The sequence below is a fragment of the Polyodon spathula genome, chromosome 8 (assembly GCF_017654505.1).
Source record: "Polyodon spathula isolate WHYD16114869_AA chromosome 8, ASM1765450v1, whole genome shotgun sequence".
Classification (NCBI taxonomy): domain Eukaryota; kingdom Metazoa; phylum Chordata; class Actinopteri; order Acipenseriformes; family Polyodontidae; genus Polyodon; species Polyodon spathula.
The window spans coordinates 42,481,630-42,506,485 of NC_054541.1; the positions used below are offsets into that span (position 1 = coordinate 42,481,630).

Consider the following 24,856-nt stretch of genomic DNA (forward strand, 5'->3'; position numbering starts at 1 on the left):
AAAAGACTTGAGCATACTGAGTCCAACCTACCCAATGGACACCACTCAAAGCAATAGTAATTTATTTATGTATTTATTTATTCAAAATTCACATATTTAATAGTCAATTCAAATAAGACAACTTGTTTTACAGAGCGCAACCTGAGCCTCTATCTTAAAGGTATCATTATAAAGACTTTAGAAGATACAGCACAGTACAATACATGATTTCCCATTCAAACAGCTGATTTACCCACCTTACTGAATTTACTGAAGTACCTGAACGGACAAGTTAGGCAAGGCTAAAATAAGTGTATTATTTACAAAAACGGCAGGGTATTACCAATGTTTGATACTAATAATACAATAATTTTTGGACAAACATGTTAATGTCAAAATATGTGCTCTACAGACAAAAGGTGAAAGACTCAATACTAGCTGAGTGTTGAATGTGTTCTTTCATACAGTTGAACCGACTTTTAAGTTTATATTAATTGTGTATCAAAGTGCATTACTGTATTGGGTAAAACTGTCTGTATTTGCTGCAAGAAAAAAAAAAAACAACAACCAACAGTCAGTTTGGTTACATTTGCCATATAAAAAGCTGTTCTGTTTCTTCTAACTACTGGATCTGTTTCCTCAACAAAGAGAATTGAAATACAGCAAGTGCACCGATGCTGTTGAAAGGTAATGTCTAATTCCGGTACTGTACCTCTTTTTAAGCTATGTCTCGTGCACACAAGACTATACATCTCAGCAGGTCTGACTCTATGAATCAGCAGGGTACAGTCTGGAGAATGTGAATGTGCAGCTGAAATCTGTAAGGTACTGTCCTTACATTAGGACTAAGCTGATGGATCAAATCCTTGCTTAGAAGCCCCATGCCAGACCTTACAATGAAAGACAACTGGAAGGTACACAAAAATCCATAACATCACTGACACTGCAGTGTTTCTGCTGAGTGAAGATGGGTGATTAAAAATTGACTTTACTATAGTAAAAGCATTGCATAGTACAATAAAGCATTTTGCACGGTAAAGCCTAGGAGAGCATTGTAAAGAGTAGCACGGTGTGGTAAAGCATTCTGCTGTTTAATGCTTGCCTGGTGATGTAATTAAGTAATAAACACATTATCTACTGGTTATGAGGGACAATTGTTACAATTATGTGTAGAGCAGGCTTCTAGCTTCTTGAATACTAATCTTTACCTCTTTACTTTTTTATATTTCTAATACTACTACCCCTTTCCTTTTCTTTAAACTAAAGGCCAATTACATGTTTATAAAATGTAATGATACCAGTAGCTACCTGAAGCATTCCGTTCATTGTAGTTCAATGACCAATTCACAAAATGGTGGTCCTTAAGTAATGGGATGAAGCATTGTTTATTACTTTAATTATGTTGAGTCTAAATTGGCATTGTGTGTCTGTAGAACTAAAAAGCGCTCTTTCAAAACTGCAGTGTTATTCTGTTATATTTACTTAATCCTCTGAGTCCTTCGCTGACTGAAGAAATGTTCAAGCGTACCAAAAGGTCTCAAAGCACAGTTTAACTAAAGTGTATGGAGCACATATCCACTGTTGCAACACGGATAATATACCACTGCTTTCATGTGCCTTCCTGGCACTCTGCAGGATTATTGTTATTAACACATGACTCATAAAACAAGGACATAATTGAACAAACAGGAAATATAATGTTGTATTCTTTATGACAATAATGGATAGATGTTTCAAGAAGAAGTAATACTTTGACAAGGATATAACCTGTCACCAGAGATTGTTTACAATGTGCCTATCTGAAATTATTTACAGCCCTCTCAACATTTTTTAAATATAGATTTTACATTCTTAGCCTCTATATGAATCTCTAAAATATCATACAAATTATGTATTACTTTATTATATGCTAATAATTAATGAGCAGATTATTATTATTATTATTATTATTATTATTATTATTATTATTATTATTATTATTATTATTATTTAATTAAGCGTGTGTCTTGGCAAGAATACAGATACTGATTATGATGTATAAAAATACATTTCTTTAGACTAGTATGATCTCCACCAAATGTATCAAATACAACAACAGATACTTGTATTTATATTAGAAAGTCAATTAACTATATCTTTATTATTTGTTCACTTCATAAAAAAAAAGCATTTGTCCTAACGTGCTTTAAACAAAACTAGTATTCTTGTTTTAAGGCTGTTAGTAAACACTGTGCATGCTACAACTTAACCATTACCTTTTCAGAGTGTATAGATCACCCCATTTTCTTTCAAATAACATTGGAAGGTCATAGGATTTGGGATTTGGGATTGTAAGCTGAGTTGCTCTTTCTTTTTTTTTGGAGCCCACATTGCAATTCTTGACACTGGAGCAATTCTTGACACTGGACTGTTTGATGCATTTTTTATTTACTTTTTACTTAGCAAATCTTACACAATCCTTTTTTTTTAATTTACTTTACTTAGCAAATCTTACACAATCCTTTCTTTTTTTTTTTGCTTCAAGGGTAGTTTGCAGTTACAGATACTTTATATGTTTTGACAGTGCAACCCAAAGTATGTGCTACACCTGACCTTCTCTTGACATTGATTCATTGCCTGTACTGTGCAAATAGATCTGTGCTTTACAACAATTCATCCTATAACAATTCAACTTTAAACCAGAGTAATGAATTCCTTTTTATGTTAGCCGCACAGTTCAGGGGGTGTGCAGCAGGGGGCTTTCAATTTCCTGTCAATTAGTACCTAGTCTCTATTTAAGCCCTGATCACTTGTACCTTCGCTGTCTAGTGTCGTTTTCCTCCTCCTCCCCTCCTCCAGCTTCTCATACATGCCTTCGCATCGGTCGTCTCTGGGAGGCAAGTGAGTCTCACTTCCCCGACCTCAGGGCTAGGCATCAGCCTCCCTTTACCTTCAGGGGGGTTCTCACCATGTGAGTCAGATTAGACCCCTGGCCACATTCTGTTCTTTCGCAGCTCCTGCGCTTATCTTACCGCACTCGAGGCTCTGTTCTATTCTCTGTCTCAATTCGGTCTGTGGCTACTCCGTGCTCGAGTCCCATACTAACCTCTATGCCTTGTCCTTATTTCAGGTCCCAGGCAGCGTGAAGTTTCGGTCAATTGGAGGTCTAACGAGCGCCCCTGTACAGAAGTCTCAGACACTGGGTACATCTCCCTCTCTATCTCCTTTCATGTCCCGGTCTAACGGGACCGTCTTCCTCCCGAGAGGTGGCTCCCCGAGTCATAACCCTCGTATGTGTTTTTGGTTGCTGGGTCCTTTGCCCCTGGGTTGTGTCGGCATCGCCGCCCTCAGTCAGTGACCACCTTCTATCCTAGGTTCCATGTCCAACTCCGCTGGTCTGCTACTAGAGTGGGCGTACCCGCTCTTCTATCCTAGTTCCGGTCCTTTCTTGCCAGCACTCTGTCCTACTAAACGCTCCCTTCTGCTTCTTCTGCCCTATCCTTACAGCCTCAGCTTACACCCCGTGAAATGAACAGTAAACAAAAAACAGTAGTAGGTAAGATAATGTACAGCCTTTATTTTTACAATTAACAAAGCAATAGCCTTTATACTAGTATTCAGGAAGTTTTACACTTGATAGCTATGGTAAATCAGGAATGGGTTTGACCTGCCAAACATAGGGTCAAACCTATGCATTTCCCATGCTTGGAGTCAGATTCCCCTTGTGGAGCAGTAGGACACCTAAATACAACACTCCTCAAATGGCGCATACATACACTGGGAACCGTGACAACCATTGGTCCTTGGGATTGGACCAAAGCCCATTAAATGATCAAATGGCTTGCTCAGCTCCATACCTAAAGTATTAGTCCTACAGTATTACACTGAAATACACTTTAACTAAGCATAAGTGATCAACCAATAACTCTGATCAGATAGGTGATTAAAGCTCAATCACATTCTGTCAGGTTCATTCAGCTTCATCTATGATTGCTTGGGGTCCGAAAGGTACCAGGTATTTCTGGTGTACTTGGGATATTACCAGTTTCCTGCTATAGAAAATCTATTGTTGGAAAACCACCACATCGAGGGGCAGAAGTGCTATTCTACAGAGAGATAAAAAAGCAAATCTAGTCCACATCTCTAAAAGAAGGTCAACAAAGCAACACAGGAGGGACAAAGTGAAAAGATGAACATATAACATGGGGAAATGGCAATTAAATACACTAGCAGGTAAAGGTCAGTACGCAGAAAAGAAAACGTACATGGTCAAGCAATTTAAGGATGCTGATTGTGTTTGTCTATTTTCATTCCTATTTTAACTGCAAGGGCTTTTACCGCTCAATCAATCGCAAAACAGTAACTAATAACACAATCAAGGCCAGCAGAAAATGAACAGTAATGTAAGAAATGGTTTCGTGGAAGGTGGATGTTGCACTGTGATCATGTTAGGAATACTAATAATAAAAAGTTTGGAAGAACAGTGAGATTTTTTTTTTTTTCTCAAGCAGGCACTGATTTACTGCAAAAGAAGTACAGTGTTCCCCAGAGCCTCATGTCTGCTGTTGCTTTCATAAAAAATTGAACACAGATGATTTCATTTTCTATATTTAGTTCTGAGAGTACTTGTGCTTTTAAAATAAAATATCAGAAGCTTTTAAGAATGTCCCTGGTTTTAATTCCTCTATCCAGTGCATTTGCCTTTAGAGTTTATTTTATGTACTTGTTCAGTTATTATCAGAAATGTTGTGATGTCATTTCTACCTGGCTATAAAGCTGGTTCTGTTTTTATAGTACCTGGAGGGATTTGATATATACACACACAATAACATTCTCATTAATTCTTTCAAAACCAAGACACAAGGTTATTTGAAATACCACTTTAAAATATTGACAGTGTTTATTTTTGGTGCATTCTGTTCTGTTAAAAAGAAATTATAAATAAATAAATAATAAAATAATTAAACCAGCAGCTTCGAAAGGAGATGAACCGGAGTTGTCTCCATTTATGTTTGTTCAGCATCATTCTGATAGGAAGTTAATTTACTAAGAAAACATACTGCAGCAAACACAGCAGCTGCAGTTTTAAAGCAGTACATTGAAGCAGAGTCCTGAACAAATCCTGTGTGTCTGTATTTCTTTACAGTGCATTTCATTGCTGATGCAATCGACATTGGCAACAACTTCCTATCAAAACAGTTATCTAATTCTATAACTAGGTTTCTACTACTCTTCTGGCTAGTATTTCAGGGTAGTATTTAACTTAAATTATTCACAGTTTTAAACAAAGAGGCCAAAACAAATGGACAGAGATAAGCAGCTGGATGTGAAGCTTGTATGTTTTTTTAGATATATTTGTTATTTCTTTCTTATTGCTGCTGCTGCTGTTGTTTCAACGAACTGGTTAGTTTATATTCATAGTGGTTGATGCAGTTTGTATGTAGCATTGACTCATCCTCTGCAGAAAGGGATTATGTTGTGTAAATCTACATGAATGTGCTTTTTGAAGCATTATAATAAGAATACATTTAGCTTATCCTGTCTACTCTTGTTTGTGCCTAGTTGATGCGTAATATACACAGTACAGTATATATATGGTGGCAAGATATTACCAAAAGTAATGCACTGTCGCCACTCAGAAATATACATTTCTGACCATATAGTATACTAAAGGTGACATACACTGAATTGCTGGTCAAGGTCAAAATCTAGTACAATGGATTTGTGCCATTTGATAGTTGCTTAGTAATAAAAGCACCGGACAAGGAGTCCTATCAATGCAAGCACAGGAAATGATAGCATCTTTAATTAAACCGATGTACTACAACTCTATAATTGCCTGGGGTAAGTGTTGACCCAAGGCATGTTAAAACCTCCCTGTGTTTAAGATAATCATGTTACCCGGCCCCCTTTCATGTTGGAGAATAGCAGTTAGAAAGTTTGCAAGAATCTATTGATCTGCTCAAGGACAACTGCAGAGTTTTTAGAGGGGCATCTTTAATGACAGCAGGAAGAAACTGGCAGCTTCACTGCCTTTGGAACTGTATTCTGAATGTAAGAAACTAAAGATATGAAGGTTAATTGAATGGCCTTCTTTTGCTGTACTCCAAAAAAATCGAGATAATTTGAGCTGTCTTTGAGTTTTATGAGCACGCTCATGTTAAAAAAAAAAAAGTTTTCGGCAAATTGTTAACGTATAAAAATTCTTTCATCACTGTAGGGCCCCTCAGTCATTTTAGTCCTTCCAACTTTTGAGCAGAAAATGAAGGCTGCCACACATATTTTACCCCATATATTTAAGAGTAAGATATTCAGATATTGAAAAAAAAACATGACATCTCAATATTGAAGTAATAGAACTCAGAAACTCTCAGAATGATTGCATTCTACAGACAAAAAAAAAAAACAAAGAAAAAAAACAAAGGAACGAACAGGCTAATTTTGCCTGCAGACCCATACTTGTGTGATTAATCCAACACTCAAAGTAGCAATGCTTTTACTAATGAGCCACTGTGGAAATAATTAATTTAACAAGTAAAGGCTGAATTGATGAAAGCAGTGTGGGGGTATCAAAAGATTAAAGAATATGGAAACAATGGGAACTGACATATATGGTTATAACCACTGGGGCACGAGCATTGATGTAGAACAGTCCAATTCTAAAATCTATCTAACAAAGTAAAACATGGTTACAGTATGTTATACACTGCAGTCTAATTTCCTTATATACTGCTTTACACAGCCACTCGCCAGGTATGTCCCCTAGGCGTTCAAGGATGGCATATTCACTTTGGATGGAAAGGCAGATGTCAAGTGTCCTCAATATCCCTGTCCTGAATGAACTAGCAACAGCAGCCATTTAATACTTCAGGTTCAATCGCGTTGCTTGGTTGGTTCCCATTCTGACACGGAAAGTATAGGTCTACCGTTATGGGGAAAGACGGCTCAATGGGCAAACCCCATTCCCACAAGATATGCCTGGAACATAGACGTTTTGATAGGCAAAGGCAGGTATTGTCCAGTGGAAGATGGTTACGCAAGGTCTGAGACAAGATTTTATAGAAAGCAAAGGTCGTGGAAGTATAAGGCAAAGTTTTGATAGGAAATATTATGGATCATCTTCCAGACTTTGTCAAACAGTGTATATGTAATTAATTTTATACTTATTATTGTAATGTACAGAGAGTGGATAGAAATGTGTACAGTGTGAACTATTAAAGAATTGTAATGAGATTTAAGTGCATACTTTACATGTATAGTAAGTAAAAGTATACCGTATAGTATAGTAAAAGAAGAAAGGAGATATTGATTTTCATTGTATAACAGCCTTTTTAAGATTCATATTAAATACAGTACATGTGAATAAGCTTCCCAGGGGAACAAGGTCTAGCTGTGCAGGAACTGATCAGAAATAACTGTCAGGCAGAGGCTGGAAAAAATATATGCTCACAATCAGGTGTTCAGTTTATCCTATGCAAGTGACTGCATTATTGTAAGAGTTATGACTGTAAAATGAGTTACAATGGCAAAACGATGGCTTCTGTCATTCCCTCAGGGTTTTGAGCACATGAGAAAAAGAAAGATTTGTGAAAGAGGCTGCTTGAATAATCATAATATAATATTCAGAACACGATTGTGGACTGTTCTAATCCTCATATACATGCCTGTATTAAACATGCCCCAGTAAATCACAGGATTATTTGTCTTAGTATGTCTTTTTGTTACTGTGTACATTAGAGTTGGTAATAATTTAAAGAACTTTTAAATATTTTCCCCTTTTGTTTCCTAAATGTTTGACTATTGAGAAATATATAAATGTCATACATAGAGGTCAACTGTAGTGTTTATACAGTTGAATGTGGACAATGTAAGGTTATTTCTTCAATATTTAAGTATTTTCCAAATGCATGTTGTTGTAGTACAATACAATTATAGTACAATATGTTAGACTCATATATGTTGAATAACATCCAAATGGGTTGCATACCAATGCATACTAATTACTTACTTAGTTTGTCAAAACCATCTATTTGTGGCAATATGTCTGGCCCGTGACTTGCCATGTCATTTCTAAAGGTGTCCCATGGCTCTCATTAAGATTTCAAATTGGCTTACCTTCACAGTAGGCATTGTCTTCACGAAGAGCCCGGAATCCATCTTTGCAGCTGCAGGAGGCCCCAGCCTCCAAGTTCACGCACTCAGAGTGATCCATACAGCTGTGTCCATCGGCGCAAAAGTCATACCCTTTGAATGGAGGGGGGGAAGGAGATAGGAATAGCTTTTAAGAACCTAATTAACCAGACTGAAATACAATCAAGGTTTTTGTGGGAAACATGGAATGATGTGATCTAATAATATAAGACGAATGTGGGAGGATGTTTTGAGGCTTTGCTGGAATAGCATGGGGGGTTTCAATGTGAGCTTTCCTACAGTTCACTGGGACCACTCTCGAGAGGGTGAGGAAACACTTCAGTCTCCATGCCCAGCCGATTGCTGGCTTCTCTTTTTGAGAAGGGCTGCAAATGCTGTCCTTTACAATGATGACTAACACCATCCAACTCGTTTTCAAATGAGGGCTAGCAGATTTCAAGATATAGCTTCGTCTACTGTGTGTCGGTGAGGATAATGAAACCAATATAAGAGAGGGATTTTTCAGAAATCCCTAGGATTGATGCTTCATCCTTGGAGGAGCTTGTAATTATTTACAATAAATGGTTATACACAGCTAAGAAGCTGGAAGGAGCATCTTTATTTTCTGCATTATTGAGTATTCTGAAGAACCACAAATAGCCTGATTAATAATGTGTATTGCTAAAAAGCAGTTTTGAGTCGGTAATCATCCAGAATTAGTAATGAAGCCTCTTGACCAGACAAAAAAAGAGTATGGTGCACAGATCCTAATTAACAACAGTTCAGATTGTCACTTTTTTACAAGTACAGGCCAAGACTAAAATACAGTGGTATGGAGAGTGGATTGCTTAATTAGCATTGTCTGCATCGTAATAAACAATATTTCGACAGGTGAAGAACTAAACTTGTTTAATTTAATGTCAGACTGCTTTTGAAAAAAATATTATAAAAAAGGGAATATATTGTTGTGACTTTGTGAATGCATATGTCCAATAATCCAATATTGACTTTTAGGATTTTTTTTTTTTTTTTTTTTTTTTAGTTTAAGAAAAATAGTGTGATACAAGAAACAAGTATTAAAGCTTTTTACTTTTGAAATATTGTTACTATGAAAAAGTATCTTGATTGTAATGAATAGTTGTACCATCAGACAACTCTGCACACTCCTATTAAACGCTTTATATCGTAATCAGGTTTAATTGTAAAAAACAAGTAAGAGACTGCTACCAGTCATGCTTAGCATTTTGGATCTGAAGACATTTATCCTTTACCCTCCAAACAAAATCACTTGCAGTGCAGTTTTCAACATATATTATAAAAAATATATTTAATACAGAATTAAAGGAAATGGTTGTCAACTGTACATATAGCTTTTATAGAATATATACTATAAATATACTACCTGCCAAAACATATCTTTGCTGAAATAACAGTATTGAATGATTCTCCAAGTCTCTAATTTATAGGTCTATCAATTCAATTTTGTCCTACCTTTGCAAACCTTGCAGCAGCTGTTGCCAAGTGTAATTTGCTGAGATGGTGCGCAGTTAAGTTCTGGACAACTTGGATATGTTACACGACGCATGGTCCTATCCTGTTAATTAAATAAAATGTCCTATATTGTTATATGATTAACGAAAAAAATTTTTTTTAAAAAGAACATTGACAAATTAGTCTCCTTACACTTAGGATAAAATCACAAAACAGCTTTGCCAATGACAAATTAAAAAGAAAAAAAAACTATAATAACCTTGCAAATATTACTTTGAAATTTGGAAAAAAATGTGATAAATGGCAGTTACTGTATAACAACAATGAATTCACTGCAGTATTTTATACCAATCACAATAATCAAAATCCTGGGCTGGTTTCCCAGTTTTCATTTTTTCAGTACGGTACACACAGGTGTTTGTAATTATGAATTCCCAGAGAGAAAAATAATGTTGTCATATACAAATCCCAACATGGTCGTTCAGGGTACAACACTGCTGATCTTGTAGCTTCAAGCAGTATCTGATTTCTCATTACACAACATGGTTTCCAAACATGATTTTATCTAGAGAGCCACAATTGTTTTGTTTGTCTTTTTGTGTGATATATGTAGGTCTGTCTGACATACAGTACTTTCTCATGTTCTCATGTATTTAGTGAAACAATTATTATATTAGCCACATTGGTCCAAAACAAAGAAACAATGCTGAAATTGATACATTTTATTGGACCAACATGAAGTACAAGCTTTCAAGACTATACTGGTACCTTCACTAGTTAAAAAAGAAATTTTCTGATTTTTTTTTTTTTTTTTTTACGACAATGCAGTTTTAGGTGTTTTTTTTATTCTTCTTCCAATGTTTCATTAAGATAAATTGGAATTTCAGTAAACACGTAAACCTTATTGAAAACACTGTTGATAAATTAAAAATAATTGATCACCTACGTGAACTGGATTTCACAAGACAGTTCCAGGCAGCGAACAAGGCACAGAGAGGCACAGCAAGACTCCCGAAAGAGATTTAAAACCAATGTGTCTTATATATATATATATATATATATAATATATATATATATATATATATATATATATATATATAATAATGATAATTTGTTTTTAATGATCATATATTACTGTTTCCACCATTTGGCATGTTTAATAAATCTAACAAACTCACTTTTTTATGCGGGAATAGATTACTATGCATTCCGGAGGTCCACCTTGCTGAGACTAGATCCGAGATTGCCCAGAGGTAAAACACGTTAGAGACTTTGTTAAACATGCCATATATCAATGGCTGGTGGAACAGTAAAAAATGATGATTAAGAACACATAACATGGCATAATAAACTGATAAATCCAGAGGGAAAAACGTATTCAATAGGCTGTATCCCCACTCTATCTGAATGGTTCAACAATGTGTCAAAGGAACAGCAGCTCATATTACTAAGTGGAACACTCAGTATACATTTAATACCACTTGTGGACCCATACTATACTGCAGTGTAAATAATATCAGTGTCACATATTATACACTACAGGGTCAAATGAAGTCAAGGACAGTACACAGATTAATGTCATTTCTTTTTTTCACAGATAATACTGAAATAGCTGAAAATGAGGTGTTGCAATTAGCCTGCTCCATTTAGAATTTTTTTTTTTTTGGCAGTCTTTGCATACACAATCAATTCAATAATATATCCTATGAAAAAAATCAGAAATTAATAAAAAATAATTTACATGGTATAAATTCAGCTACCTTCCTGAATTTTTCTGCATCTAAGTGGTTTGTTGCTGACTTTGGGCTCTTCATTTCAGGAAAAAAAAATACTGTTTTCCTTTAAATAAAAATATGCATATTAAAAACTATTCTGCCATTTTGAGAAATCAGAAGTATACTTGGGTGTTGGGTAGCATTATGGATTTCACAGCCTGCTAGAATTCATAATTGCACTTCAAGATTGTGATCAGATTTATACCTGGCAACATTTTTTTACATTTGAAAAACATCATTCCCCAAGAAAGATTCTTCCCCTAAGTAAAGAAAGTGTATATAGAAAAGATTCCACTGGAAGGAAAAACACTTGCATTTAATAAGAAATACTTACCCTGCATTCATGGAGAAGGCAGACTCCAGAGGATGTGAACTTTGCCTGTCTTTCTTCATCTAGATAAACCCTGCCAGTGAATATGCACATCGCTGGTAACAGAAAAGAACACCTCTAAATAAACACCACTGCAAATAACAGATACAAGACACATAACTTATATCAGAGGGATCACAAAATGAACTGTTTGACACGTTCAAGCAACCTGTCATGGCAGTACTATGTACAGAGGCATGATGGGAGTAGATTGACACCTAGAACATAGACGTGTGATATGTTCATTCTACCTGAAACAGAGCAATGAAGGCTACATCTTTCATATCTGTTAATATCTGCAGATCCAACCTTAAGTAAAACATGGACCCAGTTGGGTGACACCTGAAAGAGAGAGGCAATCTTTTCCTGGGGCATTTGAGGGCTAGATCATGGCTGCGACAGGCAAACGATTTCGAAGGTTGACATCCATCTAGTATCTAACGTCATGGATCAGATTTCTATCCTGTGATTGATTTGGCCACAACTGAATGTTAAGTACATGGAAAACTACAAAGTGGTGTGTAATTCAATATGTTGACGTAACATTATTCAGCAGGTTCCATTCTATAGGGTGATGCAAAACTATTAGTCATAGTTGTACATTCATCCAAACCCTACGACAGAATGACTGGGCGAATCACAAATTACGGGACGTTGCTAAGGGTTTAAATTTGATTTGAAACACGCTTTCCTGCATTGTTCTTGCTATATAAAGATAATACTCCAGATAAGGAGTGATTATTTCACTCACAAGGATGGCTGAATAACCGTCGAGAGGGTTGACAGAGTATCCTCTATTTCAAACAATACCAGAAGTTTTGACAGGTCTCTCTTGACTACTATGTTTAAAAACCCACGACTGTACAAATGTGTGAGAGTATAACAACAATTAATAACAGCTATAACACTATGACTGTGAAGACTTTTACATTTTAAAGCTGCACAAATCTGTACATTTGCTCATTAATTAAATATACAAATTTATTCAGATTAAACAAAAGAAAGCCTGCTTTATAAAACCATAAGAAGCAGATCATGAGTACAATGCAAGCTTGTATTTAGTAAAGACTTTGACCTTACCAGCAAAATCAAACAACTACAAATAATCTGAGCCAGCAACAGATGCATAATATATAAAAATAGTATAGATTACTGACAAACATTATTATTCAAAACTTCTATTTTCCTTGACTGACAGATGCACCAGATAGTGCTGTATGTTGGATGGTTATAAAAAAGAACACCCGCTTCCAATCTGTTGAAGAGATTTTTCATTTTTCTTTTAATGGATTGATGTACTTACGCTGACATTGCTTGCAGCATGCTCCCTTTACATAAGCCGGCACAGAATCCGGAGTACATTTTAAAGGTGGACAGATTAGAGTCTCACACTGAACAGTACCATTCTAAGAGAAAACACATAAGCTTAGTTACATATAGTAGCACATGTAGAGAGGCCATTCATTAACACTTCACACTGTAGAGGCTGGTTCCACAGACTCAGATTAGCATCTTGGATGTTAATAGGGTATAACAGCCTGCAGAGGATCTTTCAATCCATCAGAGTTCCATTTTAGCCCGCCATCAAACATCACAACCCCCCCCCCCCCCCTCCCACCTCACATTCATGACATCTACCATGCTTTATTCTCAATACTGGCACAGTTTACAGCACCTGCTGTAAAATCCTACCTGAGGCACCTGGAATTCACCTGTAAAGTCAATAGAAAAATCACAATCTGTCTCTTCATCAACCTTTCCCCCTTTTTTGAAAGAAAAAATATATAGTGGATTGTGTGACATATACAGTATGTTACGAGTAAAGCAGTATATAATGGGACTTATAAGATGGTAAGAGTCTAAGTATGGGTTATACTGACACTCACCATGCTGACCGGAGTCTGTGAAACCAGTTGCTAAATCAGAAATATTGTGTTCCCGATAACCTTGAAATGCAACTCATTTTATTTATCCATTGTTTCACAGGTTTTGCAAAAAAAAAGAAATATGGCTTCCCTTATGTGGTCATCATTATTAGTGAATTGTGCCAACTCCAGTTCTGTACAGCAGTTCAGACAGGCACGGGCTATATGTAGTCATGGAGTCTGCAACACTTTGGAAGGTCTCCTGAGGTATCAGGGACCATTTATCTTAACACTTACAATAGAGCACACATTGTGATAAGATGGAGATGAGATGTTCATTCCATATGGCCATGTGTATAAAGACATAGCCCATCAAAAGCACAGGTGCAGGAGCTTGCTAATTGTATCCCCTAATCTAGTAATCTCTAATCTATAATGTGTGAATGTGATCGAAAGGGGTTCTGCATTATTCATTTTGTTCCCCTAAGGAAATACTTAATGAATCTGTGGTGCTGCATTGTGCCATTCAATTAAACATTTACACAAAGAGGGAATTTAAGTCAAATCTACACAGAGGAGGCACATACCATGCAAGTGCAGTTCTTACAGCCATCTGTCCATGATTCAAACGCTCGGTAGACACTGCCCTTTGCATTGCAGGTCCTCTCACAATAGCACTGATCCAAGCTATTCATCTTCCCCTCCGCTCGGGACAGCTGTGTGTACATTTTATAAAGAAGGGGCTTTTATACTTCTGAATGTTTCCATTATCTTAATGAATAATCATACTAGGGACAATATCTAAAGCACATGACTTCAGTGCCCTACAGGTGAAGAGGTTTTCTATAAATGACACTTGTGCAAATCAACCGATAAAACCAATTAGGCACAATTTTAATCCCTGCATGTTTTATTTAGCACTCATTTCAACCAAAGAACTTAGATAAATCTGCGTTAACCCATAAAATGCTTGTATTCCAAACCATGTTATTTTTTTTATATATAAAATACATTTTTTACGTTATTTCTACATATCTAAAACATTTAAAAACAAATACACACACCCACACCCACACACACACACACACACACACACACACACACACACACACAAACACGTTTGTAAAATACCAAATACCAAAATACTGAATTTAAAATTATTTCATTCTAATTTTTTTGTTTTACAGTGCCAACCTCTAAACACTAAAGCCATTATTAGTATGAAGAGAGATACATCTTGTGTAGCGCTTTATCTTTTATACTGTAGGCAAGGCATAATATTTAAAAAAAAAAAAACTCTAATGAGTGACGGAGCACAATGTCCTGCATATGTATCTTTTCCTGTCAACAACTCCTAATTATTGGATTCATTACAACTGTAGACACGACTTAAAAAGAATGCAATCCACGCATGCTGAGAATATAATTGTGAATGAAAAAAAATATGCATTTTGATGATAGTAAATCAATGAAGAGATGGACAATTTGCTGATGGGTTACCTTTGCTGATGTTTTAGCCAATATATCTTGTAGTTCCATTATTTTCTGTACGAGGCCATGAAAATCATTGCAGGTGGGGCACGCTAAACACAATCAAGCATGTCATATATTAAAAACATTGTAAACATTTGAAATTATACAGCAGGCTGTACAATATAGTATTCTGTGCAATGATACATGTGAAAACTTACTGCGGTTAAGATCTGGACACTGAGCAATAAATCCTTGTGGCATCACAAGCAACTGAACGTCTTGCATTATACCCTGCGAACAAAGAGAATTAGAATTTGTATCTGAGTATTATTATTATTATTTTTATCTACTGTACTTTAAAGAACAAGAAGTTTTTAATGACATTTTAACAAATTTGCTTGAATAGTGATTTATTTTCGTCAGAGCTGGGTTGGAGCTTTAAACTGTTTTGAAAAGCATAGCAACTTATCGAAGTGCCAGAACTTCTACACTATTCAGTCTTTCAATTCCTCATTCCGGCTATGGCAACAAGTAATTTCACTTTATTTTGACCACTGAGAGGCCAAAATAAGCTACTAGTTTCATGGAAAATTCACTACTGGAAAATGTAAGAGACGTTAGAAGTTGCTGCAACTTTGATAAGATATGATAGGCTTTTCAAACACATGTTGATTGTAAAAAAAATGATATTAAACATCAAAGTAAAGTAACTGGAGGTATCTTAGGCACTCCCTTGCTTTGTTGTTTCTCAGTTTTCTACATTACTGTTGAATTTTCATCTTTTAAAAAAGTTAATTAAAGACTGGAGTAAATGCTTTAAAAATATGGCGCTTGCTTTTCAACTCTACCGGACTCTATGCAGGCGTGCATTTTTAAAAAGTAATAGTAATACACCAGTAGTATTTTTTACCGTATTTTTCACCATATGAAACAGAAAAATACATTTGGAAAGCATCATCAAATTTTTAGAATTAGAAAGTCTTGAAATTTACTGGAAACAAATGTTAGATCCCTGGCTGTTTGATCTGCTCTAACTGCTTTCATGTGTTAATTATCAGCTGCAATCTGTTCCACACATAAAACACTGAAAAACATTAAATTAAATCATCCACTGCTGTTGTGAATATTAAACAAGTTTTCTACAAGTTTTACTGCCTGTTACCCTTTGACAAGAGTATCCTTTATGTCATTTAATATAGATTTTTGTACCAGATTCTCAAAGCTGTATGTCAACAATACAAACAGCTAATGTCAATTTATAGATAAATATTTTTGAAAATAATATAACATGAAACATGGAAAATGAAAATGCCATGTAAGAAATTGTGTTAAATGAGCCAATTGCAGTTAAGGGAGGATAGTTTTGGTATTTGGGAAGTTCCCATGTACCAAACGTGGGATCAAATAAGTATGTGTTTATATAGAAAACTATTTTGCTGTTGTATGTTTGGCACCTTCAATTCAGAGTGTTTTCCCTATGTTGAAATCCATCCGTGACATGACCTCATATGGGATATAAAACTTAGAAACTTTCTATTGGGACTATTCTATTCTTTACATAATTCAGATTTTTTTGTTTTGTTTTGTTGTTTTTGTGCTTGACTGTGCTTGTTTTCTACTAATGTCCTATTTCAGCTACTAAACAATATCAGCTGCAGTTTTACTGGTTCAAAAACCTAGATTTAAAAACCAGAAACCAGTAATGTTTTATTTTATTTTTCTTTTACCTTCCCATTAATGCATTCCACTAAAAATCTCAACAATAAAGTATTATTGCCACTACTAATATGCTTCTTATGGTGCCTACAAAGACACAGAACTAATGGTAGGTATGCATATTAAGGTATGACCATCAGAATAGATGAAACCTGTAACAGGTGGAATATATACTTCTATACTATTACAAAGATAAGAAGCAAACCCTTTCCATAGTCTTTACTGCAGTACACTAGACAAGGCTTTGAGCTGAAAAAGCTGTCAGTAGTCACCATTAATAACAGGGGACATTGCTTTATAGCTGCCTTCCCTGGCAATACTGTTGCTTATTATATTCGTTCTGCTGCGAATCACAGCATATCTACTGAGAATCCAGAGTGTGACTTTTGATAAGTGCTGCAATTAGGCTGTTCAAAGTCTCATCCTAAAAATGAAATTAACAACATGAAAGGGCATCTAGGCATTTAGTTCGTGTTTATATGCAATTCTTAAGGACTATTATTATTATTATTATTATATTATTATTATTATTATTAGTAGTAGTAGTAGTAGTGGTATTAGTCATAGCCATAGTGGGGTAGTACAGTGACTTGTATTTATTATAAATGCAGTCCTTGTGCAGTCTATTTCTTCAGTGAGTTTTAAAAATAAAACTGCATCTGATGTTACATGTATTCAGTCAGGACAATCTTGCATTAAATAACCACCTTTATTATAATACAAAATCTTACAGATTTCCAAAAACACTGAACCCAAACAACAGTTGAAGAAAAATAGTTGGCGCACAGCCTCATCCTTCAGAACATTACTGTGCTGCCTGCTAAAAAACAAAGAATAAAATGATAAATCTATGCGACGTGTCCAACCCAGTGAACAAAAAATATTAGGCAGAGGGGTATGCTCACCCCTCCATGGTGGTGGTTCGGGGTGAGGTGGTAATTCGAAGCAGAGCAGGACTGCGTTTGCGAGGTAGATTTATAAACCTAATAGGTAATTGGCTTGTAGATTGACCAATGAATAAATCTGATGTACTGGGAACTAGGAATTGTATTAATGATACTACAGATTTCCTGCCAGAAAACCTTGCAAGCTTTATATTACTTGCTGTGAATATTAATGTTGCTGGGAGACAGCACATTCGCTGTTCTGTTGCCAGCACACATGCAGTATAGCAGGTTTGCATGATTCAGGGGAGTACCTGACGTCTAGAAGATAATGCTTGATGGTGTATAACAGAAGCCCCGAAAAATGCTCAGCAAATTCAGCAACTACACTGCCTTTTTTGCAGCAACTAATATAATTAAAGTGCAAGTCAGTTCAAATTAATTTTATTTGTTTTAAAAAGACTTGCCACCTTTCTGACTTGCTAGAACTTCTATTTTGACTTATTCCAGTAAAGCTTTCTCCATGGATACCAGTAAGGTCCCTTTAGTATGACCAGTCCTTCTTTTTTGAAAATGAGTAGTCGTCCCACTTTGTTTAGACAGTCTAGTTTGGTGTCCACTCTGCATTGTGCTTGTTGAATTTGATACATGAAACTGAAAGAATCTGATTGGTTAGGTGTTTTGGAGCAGCATCACTGGTAGCAATAGCGATAGCATTACACATGAAGAAGTGCAAGAGAAACTAGTTCCTCTTACAAAACAATAGAATATTTGAGCAATGGTACTTACACCTATTTGCTCTGTAAACAAACACACACACATGTTATACCCTATTTTAAGTATACATTTCACAACACTAAAACAGAAAAAAACCAAGCATTCGTGTTTTCATATTCTTACCTTGAAAGAGCCATGTGCATTATTCCTCTGCCCAAGCCAAACGGTTGTGTCGCCAGGCATAATCATTGAGGGGGTTTCCACAACCCTTTCATATATCCTAAAATAAATAGTTAAATAATGTTGTAAAAATGTTTACATGGCATTTATTAGCAAAATGAAATTGTCTCAAAATTATTTCTTGGTTTCCTTACTTGCTGCAGTCTACATGTAAGACCACATGAGATGCACTGACAGCTATAGACACTTTATGCCACTGATTATCAGCCAAAATGTACGGAAACACCTCTGTGTGAGCCTGCTGGCTCTTCGTACGGTAATGCAATCTGATTTCATTCCGATGGCCACTACTTTCCAACTCCAGAAACCTATGAAACACAGTAAAACATTTGTTTTAAAGTTGTTAGTATGGAAGAAACAGCCAACAGAGAATCAAATGGCACAAAAGACTGTCAAAACCAAACATCTCAGTCTGTGCTTGGTCTTACTGGGAGATGTGCATGGTCAAAAAGTGGGGAAAAAAACTTAAAGTAAATGAAACATATAGTACATGAAGACAGATACTCATGAAACTTTGCATACTTGTAGGCCATATAAAGATGTGAGATCTACAAAAGGGGCCGTGTGATATACAAAAACTGGTCGGCGATGTAAAGATGTAATGTTGTAATAGTTAAACCAGGGGCAAACCTGCGCCTCACTTTTTATTCATGTTGATACTAGTTCCTACTGCAGTAAAAATGGGGAGGGGGGGGGGGGGGGGGGGGGGCAAGTTTGCCCCAATCGTGTCTTATTTAATGTAGCCACTTTTAAATGGTAATGCCCTCTAGGATGCTATTGCTTAAATAGTACCACATTACCAGATTGGGATCCAGTATTAAGAATATTTCAAGCAAACAGTATCTACCCATCATGTACAGCACACTCGTTTTAAAGAATGCATATCTTTAAGCATGAGTCCATTAGCTTAATCTAATGCTGGCACTGGTATTGCATTTGATAAGCTCAAATCTTGTGTTATATACCACCCGTGACTGCAAGAAGATTTAATGCATATTCTTCCTTTGAATGTGAAAAATACAATTATACCGAATGAAAATGTCCAGCAGAGTGCTGTTGCTCATACTGCAGGCTACATGCTGTGTTATATAATCATGCCTCTTTTTAGCAAATAAGTATGCAGTACATGTGGTATAGTATTGCTCCATTAAAGTGAAGGCAAATCCCTTAGCATTGCTCTGTACTGAATACTGATAAACAGAGATTTTGTTATTAATGCAGAAGAAGAATCCTGTAGAGCAGTTTTCAAATTGTGGATCTGTATCGCCAACTTAAAAAAAAAATAAAAAAAACTTTAAAATGTCTTCACAGGAATTAGAATTACTGGTGGGTCCTAACAGTTTAACTTCACTTTCATGTAGATTCTCACTCAGCAAAGTCAACAAAAGCAAATTCCATAGTTCCAGAATGTGTGACACTGGTTGTGTGGTATCCACTTGGTTGCAACTTGTATGCTATACATTATATTTATATAAACGTAATATTCTGCATATGAGGACATTACATGTGCTAGGTGGTTTATGCCAGTAGCATGCGGAATACTCAAAGTCCCTTTTGCAGTACTGTCTGTACAGTAGCATGCAGATGGAATTCCAGAAGACTGTGTGACAGACATGCTCACTGTACTCACTGGATTTTTGACAATACATGCAAATTACCAGTACTCAGTAAACAGCATACTACCAAAGATAATGAAATCAGGGAAAAGATGGTGTGGTGATATATTGTATTATATATGGCTCCAGAACAAAAATAAAATCAGGAATGGAATTACAGTGTTGTTGAAGAAGGTAATCAGATGCACAAACAGTGAGTCTGTGAATACTCCGTTCTCTACTGTACTTAACTGCAAAGCTGGCTCCAAGCCAGGCATAATGACATGTAGTGCTGGTGTTCTTAACACAAATGATATGACTACTGTGAAGATCACAAAAACTCACTGAGTACTGACTGATTCACAATGCAATTAAGATAAAGAACCCTGCTGATAATGGTGCCCCCTGTAGTAATGCCCACTTCTCTTACATAAAAGAGTAGGATGGCATTTCTTTCTAAGCAATCTATAATGATATTGTAAAATTCAGTTCAATTTTTATTCTCTACACGATTATTCCTAAAACAAAAAATACATGCAAGAGGTTGTGAAAAAGATGGGGAAGTAGCCAAAATGAGTCCCATACTGCACATGCACAAATCTGACAAAAAGCTGACAAGGTGCACTTAATAACGCCTTCTGTGGTTTAAAAAATGCTGGGAATTCTCCTTTAAATTAATTAAGCATGCTAAAGTAAATGTCTCTGCTTTCTTCTGTGCTTTCTCAACAATCCCTCAAGATCAACCTCACTTTTATGTTCAATAAGAAGCCATTTTGAAGGCTACAGGGTCTGGGATGAATTGATTTATGTAAGCTCCATTGACACAAAACTGAAGCATTCATGTTAAATAGTATTTACACTTTGTAAATACTTTATGAATCCTGGTAGGGCTCCTAGATCTTGATCTAAACAATTCCAAGAATTGACAGTTGGTGATATTCTGCAAGAGCCCCTACCAATATTATCGAGTAATTATCACTAAGCAAGTATGTCAAATAAAGTTGTCCATTTTCATCTGAAGGTGGAAAGTTTTAGTTAAGTATCTGAAAAAGATACAGCTAGCTCATGGACCTCAGCAGTTTATTCTGTAGCATTCGTTTGATTGGTGAAGGGGTTTGGGGTATGTGTGTGACCATAGATTCTTAGTAATTAATATTACTATCTGTAATTTCTGATAGAAAATAACTGGTGAAGATGTCGTGGGTTTTTTTTTATACCATACTTTAAATATGCAAATCTCATCTATCAGACTAAATGAGCAAAAATACCTAAAGTCCATGAAACAGCAAGGTTGATGGTCTCTCATACAAAGCGAAACAGTTCTACCAATTAGCAATCATATGTCACTACCAGAAATCATTCTTATGTTCTTTAGGTTGGGTCAGAATCCAAACATACATTTCTGTTTGTTACAAAATGTACCTTTCTTTTGATTTTCGACATGCGTTTTGGTTGATTTTACTAAACACTGGCCCTTTAAACCTAAAATAAAGTCTTCAAGAAGGGGAAGGGTGCTGCCAGAGAGCAATACTTGCAATGTAGTAATGAGTTTAGGTCAGGTCCCCCGACTTCTTTAAGAAAATACAGGTGCATGATTCATATTGCATGGTTCAAGAGAACATTCTAATTGAGTAACATCTTAGGAAACGGAATGTTAATAATTATTCAAACAGCTGTCGTCAAAGGCAATGTAAACTGCATGTTCCTATTTTCCTTGCCAACATATATAGTACATCTTATGCTAATGCCTACCCACGTTTGTGCAGTCCTGAGCTGTGTATGGAATGACACCCTTTCACTGGGCTTTTTTTTTTGCACTTTAATCGCCTGATGCTTCTGTTATTTCAGCAAGGAATTAGAAATGACAAAAGGGGATTGCAATAGAGGGAAAACACCCCTTTCTCCCAATCCAGCACCTAGACTGCAATACTCTTTATAAAATGTACTAACGATTTCCCTAACCATGCTTCATCATCTCTAGATGTATGTAAAACAGAGGCAGATCATGTAAGATGGATAGAAAAGAGCAAACTCAATCCTAGAATCATTATTTGATTAACCTATGCACTAGGAACATAGCTTTGGCCCACTGCATTCTATATAATAAATTGCCTTGTATTGGTGGCTTTGTGGAATGGTTTAGTGCAACATGGTATGATGGGGTCAGAACAGGTGTGCTTGTGAGTGGGTTGGGGGAAGGGAGGGGAGGAGATGGTCATCATTCTCAGTCATGCAAAACAAACACCTAGAGACACTGTCTGTGAGCAGTAAGGCGGCTCCAATCTACCATTTACACAGCAGGGGGTTTACTGAAAAAAGAAGATAACACTGTAACTGCCATTTGCTTACCTTTGATCTGCATGATGGATGGATAAAATAACCCCTGAATTGAGCCGATCTTGCTTCAGTGTTACTAGAATCGTAAATTCCTGTTTGTTCCTTAATTTCTGTAAAACGCGCTCAGCTACATCTGGAGATGCTTTAATGCTTCTTGAGGTACCTGAAAATAAACCATTAAAGGAATCATTCCTTTCAGAATACAAGTTAATCCTTAATAAGACTGTTATTTTGAGGACTGTTATTTAAAGTGGGTCTATACCAAATATCTTACTTACATTAAATGAACAAAATGAACTTCAAACTCTCTCTCACATTGTTGAGAAAAGCTTTCACGAACTCCAAATGTGACTTAAATATTCAAAATAATCTTTAAAAATATATTTGTGTTATAACATGAAGACACCAATAAAGACATCTGTCTGACTTTAATACTATGTTCCTTGAAAACTACTGAGATTAAAATGTTTTATTCTAAATTGGACATTTCATGAATGCTAAATATGTAAGTTTATTTATCTCAATTTGAACCACTTCAATCAGATGTAGCAGTCCAGCTTTTTACTGCATTCACTTATATTGCACTATTACGATATGAGAATTGTACCTTTTCTTTTTTTTTTTTTTTTTAAAGATGTTCACTATTTTATCTTCTATTTTCCCACCAGTTCTTAGCCTCGATGCATACATCTCTGGTATTTTAAATTGAACTATCAATAAATGATGAAGCTTTTCAAAAGCAATCACATCAAAGTGTTCATTTTTAGCTATGGAATGCATGCACAATGACATGAGACAGCTTTGCATTTAAGCAGTAGGCAATATCATGTTGCACTGGTATAAACATTTCAATCCCAGCAGCAGGAAAAATAAAATTGACACAATAAAACGTGCCCTTTTCTGTTATCGATAAATAAAAACCTGAAACAAAAGCCAGGAAGGTGCAGTAATGAGTATTACAGAAGCTCTGAAGCTACATTGGCTGAAAAGGATCAGGGCCTATTTCTGTCCGATCTGATTTGGTCCTCTGGGAACAGAGACACACTTTTCTTCTTTCCCTGTCAAAACATTGCTGACAGTCCACTTTCACACCCTTCCTTCTTAACTGCTGACATCTCTAACACTGGAAAACATGTTTGCTTGAATTCAGTTTGAAACATTATTATAAAGACCCCCTTTCGTTAAAACTCAGTCCTCAACGTGCGATATGTATGGGGGTTCTCGGGTTGAGATTTTTAAGAAATGGGTATAACAAGGCTTCATTTCCACACATTAACACGGAGACAGGAGATGACTGGGTACGATTTAATCATACTCACTCGCATTTTAACATGTAATACACTTATTAAAACACAAAATACTTTTAGTTTCTATACAAAAAGGACTCTGCTCATTGGTTAAGAATATTGATATACACTGTAATAACGAACTCCTAGTGATGTAGAGCAGCCCAGCTCTTATCCAGTGTACAAATGTCATCCCATGCATACAACATTCTAAACTTATCAAAAACAACACCACTTTTTATGTTTAATAGTTGTTCCTAGTACAATCTTTGTTTTATGGATTTATAACAAGTTAATACACTGTGTAGGCTGCTCAAACTGTGGAATCTTTTACACAACAGGAGACACACTGCACGCAATGCATTAACATGCAGTAATAGTTACAGTAGCGTGTACTAGTCATAGTAGTAGTATTCATGTCAAATATAAAAAAAAAAACATGATTGCTCTTTTTATTGGCTGATTGAACAATTAACCATATGACCATATGGCATTTAATTTTGTGTTTTCTCATAGGGAACATTTAAGATAATATCATATTGTGACAGAAATGCAATGAGTTCTGGTTGTAAATCTCCCTCTCAACCTGTGAGGGTGCTAAATAGCGAATGGAGAAGTCTCCGGACGGGCTGACCTGACAGTTCGTTTCTGAGGTCGGGAAGTCGGTCAGCCTGGATGGAAGCGAGACTCTGCTGCAGGAACGTACTGACCTGGAAGGTAAACGAGGTAGCAGCTGCAAGCAATAGACGCAGCTGGAATCGTTTACCAAGGGATCATGCTGGATAGCATAAGAGGGGCCAGAGAAACGCTAATCTTTTCCTTCGCTTGGTTTTTGGTTAGAAACTGGAAAGACCGTGAGAGACGTAGAGAAAGCGTATTGGAATATGGGATATGGATCGCAACACACTAGCGGAGCTGCTGATAGTGAAAAGGTTTGAAAACTAGATTAACACTATGGCCTAATCACATGGATATATATATATATATATATATATATATATATATATATATATATATAT

General features: G+C 36.0%; 1 protein-coding gene across 3 annotated transcripts in view; it reads right to left on the minus strand.

Annotated features, from left to right (window-relative positions):
• The window catches only part of LOC121319982 (protein kinase C-binding protein NELL2-like), a 70,296-nt gene that overhangs the window by 40,336 nt on the left and 5,104 nt on the right, over window positions 1–24,856 (minus strand). For all 3 annotated transcript variants that reach the window (XM_041258022.1, XM_041258023.1, XM_041258021.1), the window contains 10 exons: window positions 22,564–22,714; window positions 18,754–18,927; window positions 18,563–18,659; window positions 15,281–15,353; window positions 15,090–15,172; window positions 14,177–14,305; window positions 13,028–13,130; window positions 11,689–11,780; window positions 9,580–9,682; window positions 8,074–8,202 (listed from right to left, as the gene is read on the minus strand). In XM_041258022.1, coding sequence (XP_041113956.1) covers window positions 8,074–8,202; window positions 9,580–9,682; window positions 11,689–11,780; window positions 13,028–13,130; window positions 14,177–14,305; window positions 15,090–15,172; window positions 15,281–15,353; window positions 18,563–18,659; window positions 18,754–18,927; window positions 22,564–22,714 — 1,134 coding nt within the window. The remainder of the gene's footprint in view (window positions 1–8,073; window positions 8,203–9,579; window positions 9,683–11,688; window positions 11,781–13,027; window positions 13,131–14,176; window positions 14,306–15,089; window positions 15,173–15,280; window positions 15,354–18,562; window positions 18,660–18,753; window positions 18,928–22,563; window positions 22,715–24,856) is intronic.